The following is a 16181-nucleotide window of genomic DNA, read 5'->3' on the forward strand; positions in this document are numbered from 1 at the left end:
GTAAAAATTCATTATGGCGATCTCCATATATCTTACAGCTAAAAGTGTAAATCTGTACAGAAGCTGAGCTTATATTTCTTATTAATCAATAATGCTACATACAGTGTAGAGTGCGTAAGCGCTGTGCAATCATTTTGAAAAAGAGTAGGGCCCACTGTTAAAAAATTAAGTTTTTTCATGTGAGTCTCATATTTACTCATTTTTTTCAAAAAAATTGAATGGCACTTACGCACTTTATGACTGCAAATATCATTTCTCTTTTGACAAAGCATCATAGCTTAGATAGGGTGGAAAAAAAGAAAAAGGAAAACAAAGATAGACAAAGCATCATAATGCAATCTTTCAGAATAAAAATAACAAGCCAAGTCACACTAGCAGCATAACAATTAACCTGGAAAGAATGCTGAAGATGGCAACAAGGATAAAATAATACCCGTTAACCAGAAATTCATTCATCACAATGAACCAATCTAGAGCAGGACTCCTAACTCCAAGCTACTATGATGACTAAAAAGTTCAAAAATGTGTACCGTAGCATAAAATAAGATTTTGTAATTATAGAAAACAATTTAAGTTTTATGCCAGAATTTAGCAACTATAAAACAATCAAATGTGATCAAGGATATGAAGTGCCAAATATTGCATTAGGGTAATAGATATGTCTAGGAGAATACAATACTAATAAAAAAAAGTATAGGTGCATCCCTTGGAGTGTCGAACCTTTTAGGCGCCTAGCAATAACACCCAATTGCATAATTGTGATTCTGAAGAAAGCATAAATTCCCTTCATTATAGAAAATCAAGGTTTACCCCAGCCATGAATGCAGACACGGGTGGCCCTTCCTTTCAAATTTAATCCACTAGCAATAGGTTTTATTTTTATCCTTTTATTGTTTGATAGATAACGACCAGCAATAGAAGATTCAGATAGGAAGATGGACAATAGCTTTCCAGGCTTCTTAAAAGAAGATGGGAAAACTTCAAAACAAACTATGGAAGTAAACAAAAGAAATGCATCCTTAAAACAATTATAAGAAGCGTGACAAGGATGTTTCCAATACCCAAGCCTTAATCAGGAACATGTTAGATGATGTGGAGCCAGTGAAGACAAGTGGTAACCCGTATAATTTACTTTCGAGTCCAGTTAAGTTCCTTGTAATTTCCAGATTTTACTGAAAATGGGCTGTATTTGTGACCAGTGATCTGTCTCTTGGACAAACTTTGAGACTTACATTTCTAAATTTGGAGTCCAAGTTCCAATCTGTATGGGTTTTTCTTAGTCAAAGTATTACGACTCTTTCTTTTTAATCCAAATCTAGTGATAATTAAACCTCTGTATAGCCATGCAAGATCTTCAATCAAGGACAGAATATGTGTACGAGAACTTTTCAGAATGGATTGTATGATGCAATTTAAACTCTAGGTGTAATGCCAATATACTCCAGGAGTGATTACTAGCTTCTTCTATTCTCTACTCTTTCTTCTATTTTTTTGCACTTATGTAAGCTTTTAACTCCTTAACTAGATCCAAAAATAAACCCATTTCTATCCTTAACCACTATCTGCTAAGCCCCACCTTTTCCTCTTTCAACCCATCGAAACATAACCTGCAAAGGGGCATAACGAGCCTCCAAAATACTGTTCATGGGCACCGTTCAAAGCCATAGAACAGCCCCCCCAGGCTTTGGCTTCCTTCACCTTGTCATTAACCCATATCCAAACCCTTTTGTTGCATCATTTAAAACCCTAATAATTTACCACCCTAAGTGACCAATAAATCAGTCTCTGCATTTTGTCTTTCTTCTCTTTACTTTTATGTTAAATCAACGTTGATATCAAAGCCACTAGCCAGGTTTGAAATACGTGTATGTGCTCTGGAGAATTGTTTAGAATGAGATTGACAGACAGCCAATGGGATGAGAAGCTTTTTGAATTCTGGAACAACTTGATGGAAACTACAAATTGATTATGTGATCTAAGCCGAACCTGTCAAACCAAGGGTGGTGTGATGCCCAGTGTGCAAGGAGAAACTTATAGAAGCAAGAATAAGGGAGAGAACAATGAAATTCAATAATAGTGGGCAAACCTCAAATGCAAAAATTTGAGGCCCCCTAAAGTCATTAATTACCAATTTACCCCAAGATCTCCCATGTTTTTTATTGGACTAGGCTTCTATAGAAGATGTGCAACATGAACCACAAAATACCACTAAGGATATATCACAAAAAGAAGAAAAAGATGGAAGTTCCCAACCATGAAGAAAGAGAAATTTTTATGGTATCTTCTCATTTTGTTAATTCTATTACGAAATACTAAAGATTGTGTGATATGATTGATAATAAACAGAGAGGTTCAAAGATGAAACTTGTAGGCTAGGCAAAAGTGAAGTGGACTGGTGTTGAGGGAGACATAAGGAGATTGGATCCGAAGATAATTACCTTTATTTCCTTAAAATACTATCTTCTAACTCTTATCCTTTCTCTTTCCCCTTCCAACCCATCAAAACCGAGCCTGCAAAAAGAGACAACCAGCCACAAAAACACTGTTTGGGGCGCTGTTCACAGCACCAGAACAGCTTCTGAATTTGGCTTCTTTTATAGAGATGTCAAACCTAAATCCTAAGCCTTTTGTTGCATCTTTCCAAACACTAAAGCCTAACAATTTTACAACCCCGTAGCCACCAATAAATTAGCCCTAGCAAGCATGAAAGATTATATTTACCGCTGCCCAACGTCAATTACGACACTACAAAAAAGTCCATGGCTCTCACTCATCATGTCATATCTACTCTGCCACTGTCACAAATCCAAATTACAATCATGTTACAGAGATCATACACTGGGACTGAAAATGATGCATTTTTAAGGAAAGCCAATATAAAATCTCCAATTTAAAAAAAGCCTCATATCAAAACTCAACCATGCCAAGTTCAAAGTATCAATTCAAAGAAAAAAATCCAAAGAGCTAAAATTAAAGGGAATTCCTCATAATCATTATTGAAAACGTTTAAAGGGAAAAAGGGGAATTTATAACCTATTTTCGAGACATGATTTCAGTCAAACTATCCAAAATAACCAGTAAAAACGCATTAACAAAGCTTCGGAAGAAGCCGAATTAAACAGTATAATTCGAAACAACATTTATTCAACTACATACCCTCATATAAACACCCGCAGTAAGAACCCCGCGTATCAAAGCCAGATCATCATCATCATTATCATCGAACACAGGTAAAGGGGAGGGGAAAAAAAAGCAAGGGTGGATCTGAAATCACCAGAGATCCGAGACTTAGTCGGACTCTGACGAACCGGAAGCAGATGCCTCCATCTGGAGGCGCTCGAGGGCCTTCTGGTGTGCCCAGGTCTCGATGGTAAGATCGGGTTTGGCGTTGAGGCCAACGCCGAGGATCACGATAGTTAGGAAGCTGGTGATGTAGCAGGGGAGCTCCCAGTCCTCCCAGTTGCGGGAATGCCCCGGGGGTGGTGGTGGCCGGTTGAAGAGGTATCCCTTGGGCCGCTCCTCGTGGCCCGGGCTGCTCCACCTGCTCTGCCCTGTCGTCGCGGCCCCACCTCTGGTGCGCAGAGAGCCAAGGAGTCGATGGCGTAGCATGCTGGAGGCGCCGGCGATGGTCGTAGGGGAAGGCATGATGTGGTATCAGCTATGTCAAATTTGTGCGTGCGCCTTAGGTTTTGGTCGTAGACGGTAGACCGACCCCCAGAGTAGAGTGCGAGTGTGGTGGAGTCGAGAGTGGAGGAGAAAGCAAAGGGGGTTTATGTGGGCCACCATTAGATGATTTCTTGGTTGATCTGAGCTCAGCCCATCTATCCTTAAGAGGACTCCACCTTGTGCTATATATATAATATGTACCTCATCCTTGGGCCAAGCCCAACTCCTGCAACACACACGCACGCTCTCCTCTCTCTCTCTACATGGTTACCGGTCAATTTTGAAGTAGCTTCCATGGCTTTTGATTTTTGGTTTTCTTTCGAGATATAATCAAATTAAATACGATAAGATGTGAGAAGCACACCATCCATAGTCTTGAAATACCAAATAATTTTTGGGTTAATATTTTAGGGTGCCCTCAACCTCTTTAACATTAACCATGGCATCTACTGGGCAACATTGACCAGACTCAACTTTTCCATATGCCATCTCGTATAAAATTTCCAGCCACTTCTCTTCCAATTCCATCCCTCCATGGCTACAACCTGATAGAACCGACAAAGTAGTCTAGTCATACCAGGTTTGACTTTATTCTCTACTCTCGTCCAACCACCTCATTTCCGATCCGCATGCTTGCTAAATGCAACTACCATTGCGTCCCCATGAGGTTAAACCGAAGGACATGGTTGTGGACTCGGTTGCCATGATCTAATGCAGTTAAAAATTGTAAGTCTTAGCTGGTATTTATTCATAGAAGTTACAACACTAAGGTTTTTCCTGCATATCGAAGCATCAAACCCCACCAATATGTATATGATATAACATTTGTTCATTGCCATGCTGACAAATATAGTACAACAGCCAACATCCTTCATTATTCATCTTAAAGATGATTTGTTTTTCCTGCATGTCGTTTTCAAATAAAGATGCCCACCCAAAATTTCGTGGAAAGATAACCCATCCATCTCCATTTATTTCCATGGATAGAATACACTAAGCAAATGCCCCTCCTTCCCTCCCTACCTCTCTTACTGTGTACAGTCCTGAATGAAAATTGATCAAAGAAATGTTATTTACAGTCGAAGGACTGAAATCCAGAGGATTATTCCAGCGCATTGAATGTTCATCAGACCATCTCATGTTAACATTTTCGACCTCCAAGCCTTCAATGTGTTCCATGATGAATCCAGCAGTAGTGTGATGAACAAGTCCCTGGCATCCTGGTCTGTAATCCACCAATCCATCTGCATAGTTTGTCCATCTTCTGTAAGTAAGGTTCACATTTGTTAATCTCAAGTTTCTCAGAAGCCCATGTTTAGAACCCGACAAGAAGACACCATTTTCAGAATTTGCAGTGATGTTAATGAAAGCCAGATTAGAGATTGAACCCTCCATTGACTTTGAGTTTCTTGGACAGGTTGTCACATATACAGGCTCTGCTCTTCCCCACCATGATGGATCATAGTATCTTGTGCTTATATTTATGTTCGAGAACGTAATGTCGCTTGCATTTCCTGCACAAGGTGAATGCTTAGTAATCCAACAACATTGAAAAAGCTGTAAAAACAAAAGTACTCAAAAGTATGCAAGAAAAGCAAGACAATAAATTTACCTCCATCACGTATCTGCAATCCCAACCCTCTATGAGAATCTACAATTGTGATATTGTCAAAAACTAGTCCCTTGAAATTGAACCAACTAGCACTACCCAGTTTGATTGCTGAAGATTTTGTTCGAATCCAACAGTCTTTCACTGTCAAGTTATAAAGTGGCCCAGTGTATGTCTTTGGACAGATAGCATCATCTCCTGTATCGATGTGGCACCTTGTAATGACTGTATTATTTGAATCCTCTATATCAATCCCGTCATTGTTAGGTGTAGTAAAGTTTCCATAAATCGAAACATCATGAATAGAAGTGCTTTCACATCGTACTATGTGCAAGCTGCAAATTATGCAATCTGTCCATCAGATCCATGGCAATATATGAGACTAATTCAACAAGACATTACTAGGTAAATGGTTGTGGCATTATAACTATAAGAGGGGAGCATTATGGAAAAGGGTGATTGACAGGAAGTATGGTAGTGAACGGGGGGGTTGGTGTTCTAAAGAGGGATGGGGGACATATGGAGTGGGGCTATGGAAGTACATACGTAAAGGTTGGTGCTCTTTCGTTAGTAATACTTGGTTGTGCTAGGGGGATGGTAGTAGGATCAACTTTTGGAAGGATGCGAGGGTGGGAGACACGGCTTTGAAGGATGCTCATCCAACAATTTTCAGTATTGCACGGGATAAAGAAGCCATGGTGGCTGATTTGCGGGTAATTCATCAAGATTCACAGGAGTGGAACATTAGTCTTACTCAGGAGGCACACGATTGGGAAGTGAATATTCTGGTGGATTTTTTTAACTTACTGTATGACACTTCTATTGCTGCCACAACTGAAGATGTGATGGCATGGAGACCCTCTAGGAAAGGGAAATTCTTGGTACAATTTTGACAATATCACAATTGTAGATTCTCATAGAGGGTTGGGATTTCAGATAGAGGAGTAAAGCACCCACCAAGGTCGCATTCTTTGTTTGGACAACAGCTTTAGGGAAGATTTTGACCATTGATAATCTTAGAAGATGTGGCCTAATAATAACGGATTGGTGCTGTCTGTGTAGAAATATCGGTGAAACGGCGGATCATTTACTTTTACATTGTGAGTTTGCTAGAGATATCTGGAATTATTTTTTCAGCAAAATGGGAATAGCATAGGTAATGCCGGGCAGGGTGGTTGAACTATTAGCATGCTGGAGAGGGATCACTGGGACACCACCGATTGCAGCCGTATGGAAGATGGCTCCTATTTGTATTTTTTGGTGTATTTGAAGTGAACAAAACGAGCTACTTTCTAAGGATCATGAATGTTCCTTGGAAGAGTTTCGTAATTTTTTCTAGAAGATTTTGTTTTTGTGGGCCATTGCTTTCGATTTGAATAGTCTCAGCTTCCATGATTTCCTTGTAACTATTTCTAGCTCCTAAGTAGGTGTATGCATCTGTATGTATATATATATACACGAGACTAATATTGTAGTAAACCACAGAAATTGACCAATGCATCATATATCTTAAATCCAGTTCAACCACACCAGCAGTTTGCAAGTTTAAATGTATAGAACAGAAAGATGATGTCTCAAGAGACGAAATCAAGTTCATCATTGTCAATCGAGTTGTGATACACAGAAGTCCCACATCCCTACACACCACTTAAAAATATGTGATTTTATTTTTTTATCCTTATATTTCATATTTCAATTCAATATGAAATATGAAGATAAAAAAGTAAAATCATATATTTTTAAGTGGTGTGCAGAGTGTGGGGCTTATATCTAGAATTTTTCTTATCAAAAAGTAAACAAATATCCTTGCAAATATATTTTGTGTGGTCAAAATGTATATTCCATTTATTACAAAGACGAAAACAGTACACGAACAGCTCGACCAAATCCAGACTTCACAATGTATTCATTGTATAGTCAATCCAACAATTTTAGACGAAGAAATTCATGGGCTGAGCTCTTTCTAGTAATCATTTCAACTAGACAGAAACAAGGAACTGCTCGTGAAGAAAAGTCACGAGCAATAACTAAAATGATAAGATCAGAGTATACTCGAAGTGAAAGAAATGATCTTGATTGAACTATTTGGTGCTTTCTAATTTAATCCTGCATTTCAAAAGAATTATATTTCATCCCTAAAGTTTTTATTTTTTTAATTTTTCAAGGCGAAAACACACCAAAAATAAAATTACTTAAGAGCCGGGGGTACGAATGCAGTATCAAACCATAACCTACCTAGCAGACTTGAGAACAATTGTAAATTAGCAAAGAGGAATTGAAGGTTGGGTGTAATAAATAGCAACACGCACCACCAATAAGCCGGCTCTCTGAGCGTGATGTTCCAAACCCTGATGTTAGTGCAGCCTATGAAGCCGACCAGCCTGGGCCTGCACTCGTCCCCGGTACAAGCCCCGGTCTGATTCCAGCTCACCATCACGTTCTTCCTCTTGTCGAACCTCTCCACGAACCCAGACCCATGCCCGTCCACCACTCCGCCGCCGGTGATCCCCACCTCTGTCGCGTTCTCCGCCACCACCACGTACCATCTCCGAGATTCCCTCGGGTAGTCCTCCATATTCGTGCCCCCGAGGAGCGTGGCTCCTTCTTGGATGTCCAGAACGACGCCGGATCTCAGGAAGATCGTTGCTGTCAGGTAGTTGCCCGGTGGGAAGGTGACGCGGCAGGGGGCGCATGTGCAGTTGTCGATGGCGGATTGAATCGCGGCAGTGTCATAGTGAAGTCCATCGCCGGTGGCGCCGAAGTCGGAGACGGAGAGGGTGATTGGGTGAGGTCGAATGGAGAATGGGAGTTCGATGGAGGATGAGGAGGCAGGGTGTGATTGGGCGAGGTGGAGGAACAGGTGCAGCTGGAGCATCAAGACGAAGAGCAATGGGGTGTCCATTTGTGATTGGACTGTTTTGGGATCACTCGATCGTTGGAGTCCAGAAAAAAATGTAAACAATTAGATTTTAAATTTTTTATATAAACCTATGACTTTTCTTATTACAAAAACCCAATAAATAAAGTTGGTGTTCGTATTTTTTAATAAGATAATATTAGTTAGCAATTCGTCTATTTTTTAACATATCCGTTACTTTCCTTCAGCTTTTTGTTTTGGATGTTTTAAATGGCAGCTTCAAAGTGCACATGTTGAAATGGTCAAATTGGTTTTAACGTAAGAAAAATAAAGCTAGCCGTTTGCATCTTTTCAATTTCTAGAATCTACGAGCAAAATATGTCATGCAACAATCTGGTGGTAGGTTCTGTTAAAAAACCAACCTATTGTTTTTGGAGAGAAAGAGGGCTTTAAGAAAGTGGTACTGTGGGCACATACGAAGTACAGAAAAAAAAAAAAAAAGACTCAATAACTTGTACAAAATTGATTCGAGATAGACGACGATCAGTTGACAGTTGTATTCTGGAAGAGACATAATTAACATACAGGAATCATATTCTATTTGAATAGCCACAACACGCTCTACTACCCCACAATATGACACTAGTATTGAGGATAGTCAAAAGGAACACACACTAAATCAAAATGGCATAAACTTGAAGGAAAATGAAAACTGTTTGAGATGTTCTCATGGCATCCAACGCCTCAAATAATCACGATCTTTCACAAACTGTTTGATCTAGCATACCATTTGCATTGGAAATCTTTGTATCAAGGAAGTTCATGACTACTTGAAGACTCTTTGTCCTGACTTGCATATTATCAGAGGTAAATATGATGAAGAAACACGCTATCCAGAGACCAAAACACTAAGCATTGGTCAGTTTAAGTTGGGACTTTGTCATTGTCATCATGTACAATGAAAATTATACTTGTAAGAGACAGCCGATTGAACATGAGGATGCTTATGATGATGGGAAAAATTGATAGACCTATAAGCCTGACATCATTTGTTCTAGTCAGATGCCTTGAAAAATTGTGATGGGCTAAAATGTATTGAATATTAGTGATGACTTGTGTTTTTCTCAATGATTTTTTTTTTTTTATATATATGAAAATGTAATAGATAGGTGTTTTTTTCAATGGTATTGTATGAAATATTTAGAATGTATTTGCTACACTCCAGGACCCATCTACATCTTTATTCAAGTCTCATATTGTATAATATTAATATTTCCATATAGCTATTAATCTATGAAAAAAAAATTAATGGAACAAAAAAAAATTGAAAAACAAATATTATTAAATTTATAATATTTTATTATTATTTTGACTAATATATGAATAATCCAATGTGGGAATAAGTTTTTAGTGGAATAACCAATGCAAAATCATGTCATATTATGTAAATTTTGCATTTACATTTGCATAATCCAATGCTATTACTCTAAGTAATTTGAGAGTTACGTGTTTAAATGTTAAACTCAACTTAAAGTTAGATTGAACTTATCTAAGCTTAGCTGAATTTGAGAACGAACACAGACTTAAAAGTTACCTCATATAAACCAGTCAATATTTATTTGAAAAAAGAGAAAAAACAAAAAAAAAAACACCATAAATCTTCTAAAAAGCAAGCATCTAAAGGAAGTTGGCCCCATTAGGCATTGGCAGTTCATACTGCTTACCCAAACAGCTGTTTGGTCCGCATTGATTCCAATTTGGCCGGTCAGTTTGCCCATCCACACTTTGAAGCAATATTCAAGTTCAGCAACTGTGTTATCGGCAGGAGAGTTTTCTCCAACTACCGACCCAAAAAATGGGGGAAAATAAAGCATTGAGTAATACTAAGAAAATGTTTCAGAAAAGAGATGCACCACATATTATTCAAATAGCCTGTGCTTAGCACAAGGAGTGTCTTCAAAAAGAAATGCAGACAGACATCTTGACAGCACATATGAAGAAAGAAGCCGACTTCCATAATAGTCCAGCAACGGTACGATATATGGCTTCACAACAAGAATCAATCAATCCATCATTCATCTTAAGAATCAAGCCTTAGATTGAATGACCCTTGATGTTAGTATATATAGTAAGATATCGATAATATAATATATCAGAATCACTACATCCTAAATTTAAACCTCTCGAGTGAATCCGGGTTCCCAATTGACTCTTCTTGCAAATAGAAGACATGAAAAAGCAGCGTTGAATTTCGAGGCCTTTCCTCTATTTCTTGCTAACAGCTAATATTATATCGTGTATATACACTATTAGCTACTGGAAGAACTCCACCATGCCTTCACAGCTCCATCTTTAATTGGTTTGAGTGCAAAGATGCTGCAACACAGTATAAACTTCAAGTTAATATAGCTCTTTTGTAGGAATATATATATATATGTATATATATATGTTTCCAAGTGTGTCTCACAAAGTAGCCCCAAGTATTCATGCTAATGGATATTGGTTGAGTAACAAACAAATTTGGGTGTCAATGTTATATAAATAACGCTCTACTTGATGTTTTAAGAATATGATAAGAAAAAAACAATAAAGAATCTAAAAGCCCAATACCTCTAACATCATCTGATTCATCTCTATGATGTGCTCTAAATCAAATTGATCACGAGTAGCTTCTTTTTATTACATAGAACATGCTCTAAAATGTTGAATAATGCTCCAAACATCTGTGTGGTAGTTCTACGTTTTTCGTTAGAGTAATCTAACATGTTCGTATCACTGTGATATCAATACAAGATGGAATAATCCCCTCTCAGCCTTTCACATGCAAATCGTTTCACTGAATGATTATCAAATAATTTTAATGATGTCTGTTTGAGAGGGTATCATGCAGTAAAAACCCCATTAAACTAAACTCTAATCTACCTGAATTTGCTGAATCATAACTCAAAAGGGAGTTCTCCATCGTGATGAAAGTATGGTTGTCTTCTTCCCTTCCCCACAGTGGTCGGTGAAGTGCATCAAAATTCCATTGCTGTTGATGTTGCTGTCTGTTTCCATTGAATGGAATTTCTGGCCACAAAAGGGGAGAAACCATGCTGGGGAAGTTACCGTCTGCTAAAGATCCACTCTGGAGAGGAGAAATGATTAGTTGTATACAATGAGAACAAAGATACAAGTTCAACAAGACGACAACAATAAAGATGCAATGTAAAGTTAAAGGAAGTACTTGCTCCAAAAATTAGTGTAGTTTGTCGAGGTAACTGAATCACAATACTCTAAATTAACCGAGGAAAATTGCAGACTTCATAAGTTAACAATACAAAAAGACAATAGTACAAAACGTATCCAATGCCAAAACTATGCCTATGAGTTCCTTAATCTTGTGGCATGATCTGATGGAACTACATCAATGCAAGATTGATTAAATTGAAGAAAGATGTGAATTACGAAAGATGAGATATAGACTAGGTGGTCCAAATCTTACTTACTGTCCCTACACGTGTTAAGTGGTGGAAAACAGTCATTTAAGAGCTCGTGTGGGTGTTTATATGGTGCAAAATTTGGATCAAAATATTTATGTTTCCCATTTCACCTACTACATAAAATGTGCAATCATTGCACTGGTATTGGTAAGTAGATAGTCATCAATCCACGACACCATAATAATGAAGAGCATGATACCCTAGCAGCCCTTTAGAGGAACATGGTTCCTGCTGAAACAAACTGCGGCTAAATGAATCTGGATTTGTACGGCCAGGGTGCAATGGAAAACACCTCCCAGCAGAAAAACTAAATTGTTAATCGAACTTGCAAACGATATTCAAATTTTTTCTGTTTCTAGTAGAGAGATAGAGGATGATAAAGTATTATGCATGCTTACCTCTGGAGCAAATAAACTGTCAAGGTTGAAATCAACTCTTGGGTTGACTGACGCAAGTCTCATTGATAAGAGCTGAAACCAAAGAATTATTTAATCAAAAGAAGATCAAGCCAATAGAGGATAGTTTAAACGTTATTACTATATTGTTTGATCCTTCTTTCACCAGCCTAATTAACTCTAAGTTGAAAAGAAACACACAAACACACTGCTCAAATTTAAACATTCTGTACTTCCAAGCCCCGGAAATCTCTGTGAAGATGACCAAAAGCACCACAAATTTAATCTTGTGAAGCTTAATTAATTAGCTAGATTAATATTATCAGTTTCAAGACAAACGCTACCCATTTTTCTAGTTTATTATATCACGTTAGTTTCAGGGCAAGCAATGTCTTAAGGGGTTTATCCAGAGGTTGAGCTCCATGTCCTCCGCCATCTTCCACCATTCCATCAAAAGGTGCTGAAGGACCTATCTTTCTAGCCTTATCCGCAAAATTCTATTGACAAAGTTTCTTTATAGTTTAACATTCACATCATTGTCAAAAAAACTATTACGTGTATAGGATCTGCAACTCTGACCTCAACTTGCCGTTGTAGTGATTGTACGTGGTTGATTATTTCGTCCAGAACCAATGCTGTGCTAGAAATCTGCATAGCAAATGTCTATTTCAGGTAAATAACTTTCTAAATGAAAAGACTATCTCTTTCAAAGAAATTTTCCAATTGCTTCAAACAAACTAGTAGAGCCTTTTCAACTCCCTTGACACACAGTGATGAAACATACACAGTGATGAAACATAGCATGTGGTTACCAGCCGCTTTTTTTCTAAAAAACTTGAGCAATTATTAATTGCACTCGTTTTTGAAGCACCAATTGATCAAAAGAAACATAATCAAAAACATGTAAAACATGTATACAAAAGTTTTTTTCACGATCCTGACAAAGCCTTCTTATAAATCTACAATAAAGAAATGCTGTAATAAAATTGAAGGAAAAACTCGTGTTACGCATGATGGTCACCCTACTTTGGTCTTTTCATTTAATGACACTTTCAAGTACACTCACATAATGCATAGGGCCTTCAAGCACACCTTAATTTTCAGGAAGGGAATTGTTCTTTCGTCACCCTTTCCTCGTCGTCCCATCAAGGGATAGATACCATGCACCTTACATGTGGGATCAAAATTTCCCTCATTTATGGGACCCATATATATCTAATTCAACATACCCACTTTATGTGTCTCCCCAGCACTTCTAAGCAGCTTCCATCTAGCATATTCCATGGCCAAAATTCTCAAATCCTAGCCCATGAAGGCATTTTCGTCATTTTAAAATCCAGCCTAACATTTTTGAACTTACCCAGCAGGGGAAAAAAGAAAAAGAAAGAGAGAGACTTTGAAAAAAATATATATTCTTTTGAATCTTTGATCTAGATGTCAAGGTGCAAACTGTATCCCACAGAGCGGAAGAAATACAATTTCCAAATCAAGACAGAATGTCAAAATTAACCTCAAAGTGGGTGCCGAATTAACCAAACCACAGACCAAGGAATTGAAATTACGAGAGTGACACCCAGACACCACCCAGATGGGCACAAAAGCAATCGCTTTCGCGAAAAGGCGACAAGGGACAAAGACGTTATGAAAGCGCAGAATCCGATTAACATGATCGTACCTTTAAGGAGACAATTACGACAAACAATCGCCGACTAATGATTAAGATTAAGACTAATTTAGCTAACCTTACTGCAACCGGGGACCAGCTCCTGCAACAACTTCATCCGAGCATTAATTTTCTCTCTCCTCGCCTGCGAATTTAATAATTTATAATACAAATTAATAAAATCGTAAACTTAGGTGAATCCTATTGTGATTAAATTTTTAGAAAACAAAATAATAATTAAGTCGTAATTAGTGGTTAATTAAGAGAATACTCGCTCTGCTAAGCTATGGCTATCGGTAGCTTGACCGCGACGAGCTCTGACGTGAACGTAAGGAAGCTTCTCCGCGTCTTGGGAGATTTCGATCTTGGTCTTCTTCGTACACCCTTTGCCCTGAATTTTCCCCCCAAAAGCCGATAGTTGGTGCAAGTTCAGATACGGAAGTGATGGAAATTACCGGAAAGGAATCCCCAAAAAAAAAACAAAAACAAAACCTTGGATTTTACCTTCTTCTCCCGCTCCTTCCTCTTCTCCGGCCTCTGGTTCTTGATATTCACCGTCGGATCGGAAACCAAGAGCTGGGATGAGTTGGGGTTCGAGTCGGTCTCTGCTGGCTCGCTCTTCACCTTCTCCAAGTTCGCGCTTGAATCCGACGGCACCGAGCTCGTCTCAGGCGAGTGCTCGCCGGAGGCGAAGACCGAGAACTTGGCCGCGCGTTCGATTAGGACTTTGTTTGAAGGAAAGGTGAGATTGCCGTTGAACGAGGGAAGGTACGATTTGTTGTCGTCGTTGATTCCGTGGAGAGGGTCTCCGGAGAACGGAACCATAACTCCTTTGTCGGAGTGTGGCGAGTGGAGGAGTTCCATGGCCTGCGTCTCCGGGAGCTCGAGAAGCGCGGTGAAGGAGCTCCCATTTTCCGGCGGTACGATCATGAGCCGGTGGAATTCCTCGCGGAATTGGAGTGATTCGAGTCCAGTTTCCTCGCGGTTGGGCCGGATGGAGATGGATCGGGCTATGGTTCCTAGATTTGGCTCCATTGAAAGCTCCAATGTCTCCGAATTAGATTAAATCGGTTACTGATTGGACCAAACCCACCTCAATTTCGAAGAAAAACAATTACCCACTTGACTAATTCAATAAATTAGAACCCCAACTCACAATTCGATGCTATATTTTAGTAAAAAATATATAGTGAAGCCCCAAATAAGCCCTTAGGCAGTATGAGTGTCGATTCGAAGGAAATAGAGTTAAGAGAGATGGTGGAGAGTTTAGAGAGACAATGGAGGAGAGGGAGGTTTAAAGTTGCTTGAAATGTTGGTTACTCTGTATCCGAAAGAGTTACGAGGAAAGGTGCTTCAATGGCGGTCAATCTGTTTCTCTTTCTCTCCCACTGCTTCTCTGTGTTTTCTCTGCTTCTGTGTCTCTGAGAGATTATTTCGCGACCATTTGAAGCGTAGCGAAAGCAACGTTTTATGTGGTGCCCCGTTTACTTATAGGCCTTGGTATGTACGGTTCTACGTGTACAGTTCGTTAGGCTGAGAAGTGAGAACTGAGACAGAAATAGGAAAGCGATTCTCAATTTTTTTTTTTTATTAATTGGGAAAGGTTGTTTTCTCGTTCAGTGTTATGTCAATCGAGCCAGAGGTTTTTGGCATTTAAATTTATTAAATATTATAAAAATTCTGTTTATCACTCTGTAGAATACACTAATATATGATTTATTACTTTTATTATTTTATTTAAATACACATAGTAATGTATAAATATTTATATTTAAATAAAATAATAAAAATAACAAATCAAGTATTGACATATGATATAAAAATGATAAGTAACATTTCTTTATATTAATATATTTTTAATTTTGTATGAAAAATATAAACCCCATCCTATTATTACATGATTTTTACACGATGGAGCATTTATTTTTTAACTTCAAACGCATTAGATTAAGGAAAATGCCAAAAAAAAAAAAACTATGTGAATTTTATTATTATTAACTCATAGACATGAACTATTTAAAAATTGTGAAATTGGAGATGTTAAATACATAAAAGAATCTCACAAACTAACATGGTCGAGTATTAGCGTGTCACGTTGATTATTATTTTTTTCATTTTCCCCCCTCGCATGAGCCTCTCCCCTCTTCCCTAAACCCTTGAAACCTTCATCCGTGCAGTCCAATGCCACTGCATCCCGACCATCTTCCTCGCTCCTTGTCGACAAGTGTGTCTCTCTCTCCCTGTCAAGGAAGGGATATCGTTATCGGCCCATTCCTAGTTGTCACCCCTCATTGGCGAGTACACCTCTCTCTCTAAGCTTCTCTCTCTATCTCCTTATCTTTGGACTCTAAGAATGGGTGAGGGGAAGAGGACTGGAAGCGTGAAGTGAATGAAAGGGAAAAAAAACACTAGAAACATGTGGCACACTAACATTATATCACGTTAGTTTATAGAATTAATTTATATCCTTAATATTTTCCTTATAGAATAGTTACATGTATCACTTCTC

General features: G+C 38.4%; 3 protein-coding genes across 3 annotated transcripts; all 3 read right to left on the bottom strand.

The window, feature by feature from the left end:
* Positions 1-2965: 2965 nt before the first annotated feature.
* Positions 2966-3786, bottom strand: LOC109004597. Its single transcript, XM_018983199.2, has one exon. It carries the CDS (start codon positions 3643-3645, stop codon positions 3289-3291), a length of 357 nt encoding a protein of 118 aa, XP_018838744.1. The 5' UTR covers positions 3646-3786; the 3' UTR covers positions 2966-3288.
* Positions 3787-4383: 597 nt separating this feature from the next.
* LOC109004596 (exo-poly-alpha-D-galacturonosidase) lies at positions 4384-8240 on the bottom strand. The gene is made up of 3 exons (XM_018983198.2): positions 7585-8240; positions 5279-5610; positions 4384-5180 (listed from the first exon to the last, which is right to left on the bottom strand). The coding sequence occupies exons 1-3, from the start codon at positions 8175-8177 to the stop codon at positions 4660-4662; spliced, it is 1446 nt and encodes a 481-aa protein (XP_018838743.1). The 5' UTR covers positions 8178-8240; the 3' UTR covers positions 4384-4659.
* Positions 8241-10024: 1784 nt separating this feature from the next.
* Positions 10025-15144, bottom strand: LOC109004595 (transcription factor bHLH48-like). Its single transcript, XM_018983197.2, has 7 exons — positions 14177-15144; positions 13944-14063; positions 13752-13817; positions 12589-12657; positions 12013-12084; positions 11055-11259; positions 10025-10508 (listed from the first exon to the last, which is right to left on the bottom strand). Exons 1-7 carry the CDS (start codon positions 14705-14707, stop codon positions 10471-10473), a joined length of 1101 nt encoding a protein of 366 aa, XP_018838742.1. The 5' UTR covers positions 14708-15144; the 3' UTR covers positions 10025-10470.
* Between the last annotated feature and the right edge of the window lie 1037 nt (positions 15145-16181).

The sequence above is a fragment of the Juglans regia genome, chromosome 4, assembly GCF_001411555.2.
Source record: "Juglans regia cultivar Chandler chromosome 4, Walnut 2.0, whole genome shotgun sequence".
NCBI lineage: Eukaryota > Viridiplantae > Streptophyta > Magnoliopsida > Fagales > Juglandaceae > Juglans > Juglans regia.

What these genes read in the sequence shown, in the direction of transcription:
- LOC109004597 (XM_018983199.2), bottom strand. Translation starts at nt 3,645, where the DNA reads ATGCCTTCCCCTACGACCATCGCCGGCGCCTCCAGCATGCTACGCCAT.
- LOC109004596 (XM_018983198.2), bottom strand. Translation starts at nt 8,177, where the DNA reads ATGGACACCCCATTGCTCTTCGTCTTGATGCTCCAGCTGCACCTGTTC. An exon ending in AGAGAGCCGGCTTATTGGTG is followed by an intron (nt 5,611 to 7,584) that starts GTGCGTGTTGCT and finishes CATAATTTGCAG; the next exon opens with CTTGCACATAGTACGATGTG. An exon ending in ATTGCAGATACGTGATGGAG is followed by an intron (nt 5,181 to 5,278) that starts GTAAATTTATTG and finishes CACCTTGTGCAG; the next exon opens with GAAATGCAAGCGACATTACG.
- LOC109004595 (XM_018983197.2), bottom strand. Translation starts at nt 14,707, where the DNA reads ATGGAGCCAAATCTAGGAACCATAGCCCGATCCATCTCCATCCGGCCC. An exon ending in TGGTCCCCGGTTGCAGTAAG is followed by an intron (nt 12,658 to 13,751) that starts GTTAGCTAAATT and finishes TTTGCTATGCAG; the next exon opens with ATTTCTAGCACAGCATTGGT. An exon ending in ACAGTTTATTTGCTCCAGAG is followed by an intron (nt 11,260 to 12,012) that starts GTAAGCATGCAT and finishes TCTCCTCTCCAG; the next exon opens with AGTGGATCTTTAGCAGACGG.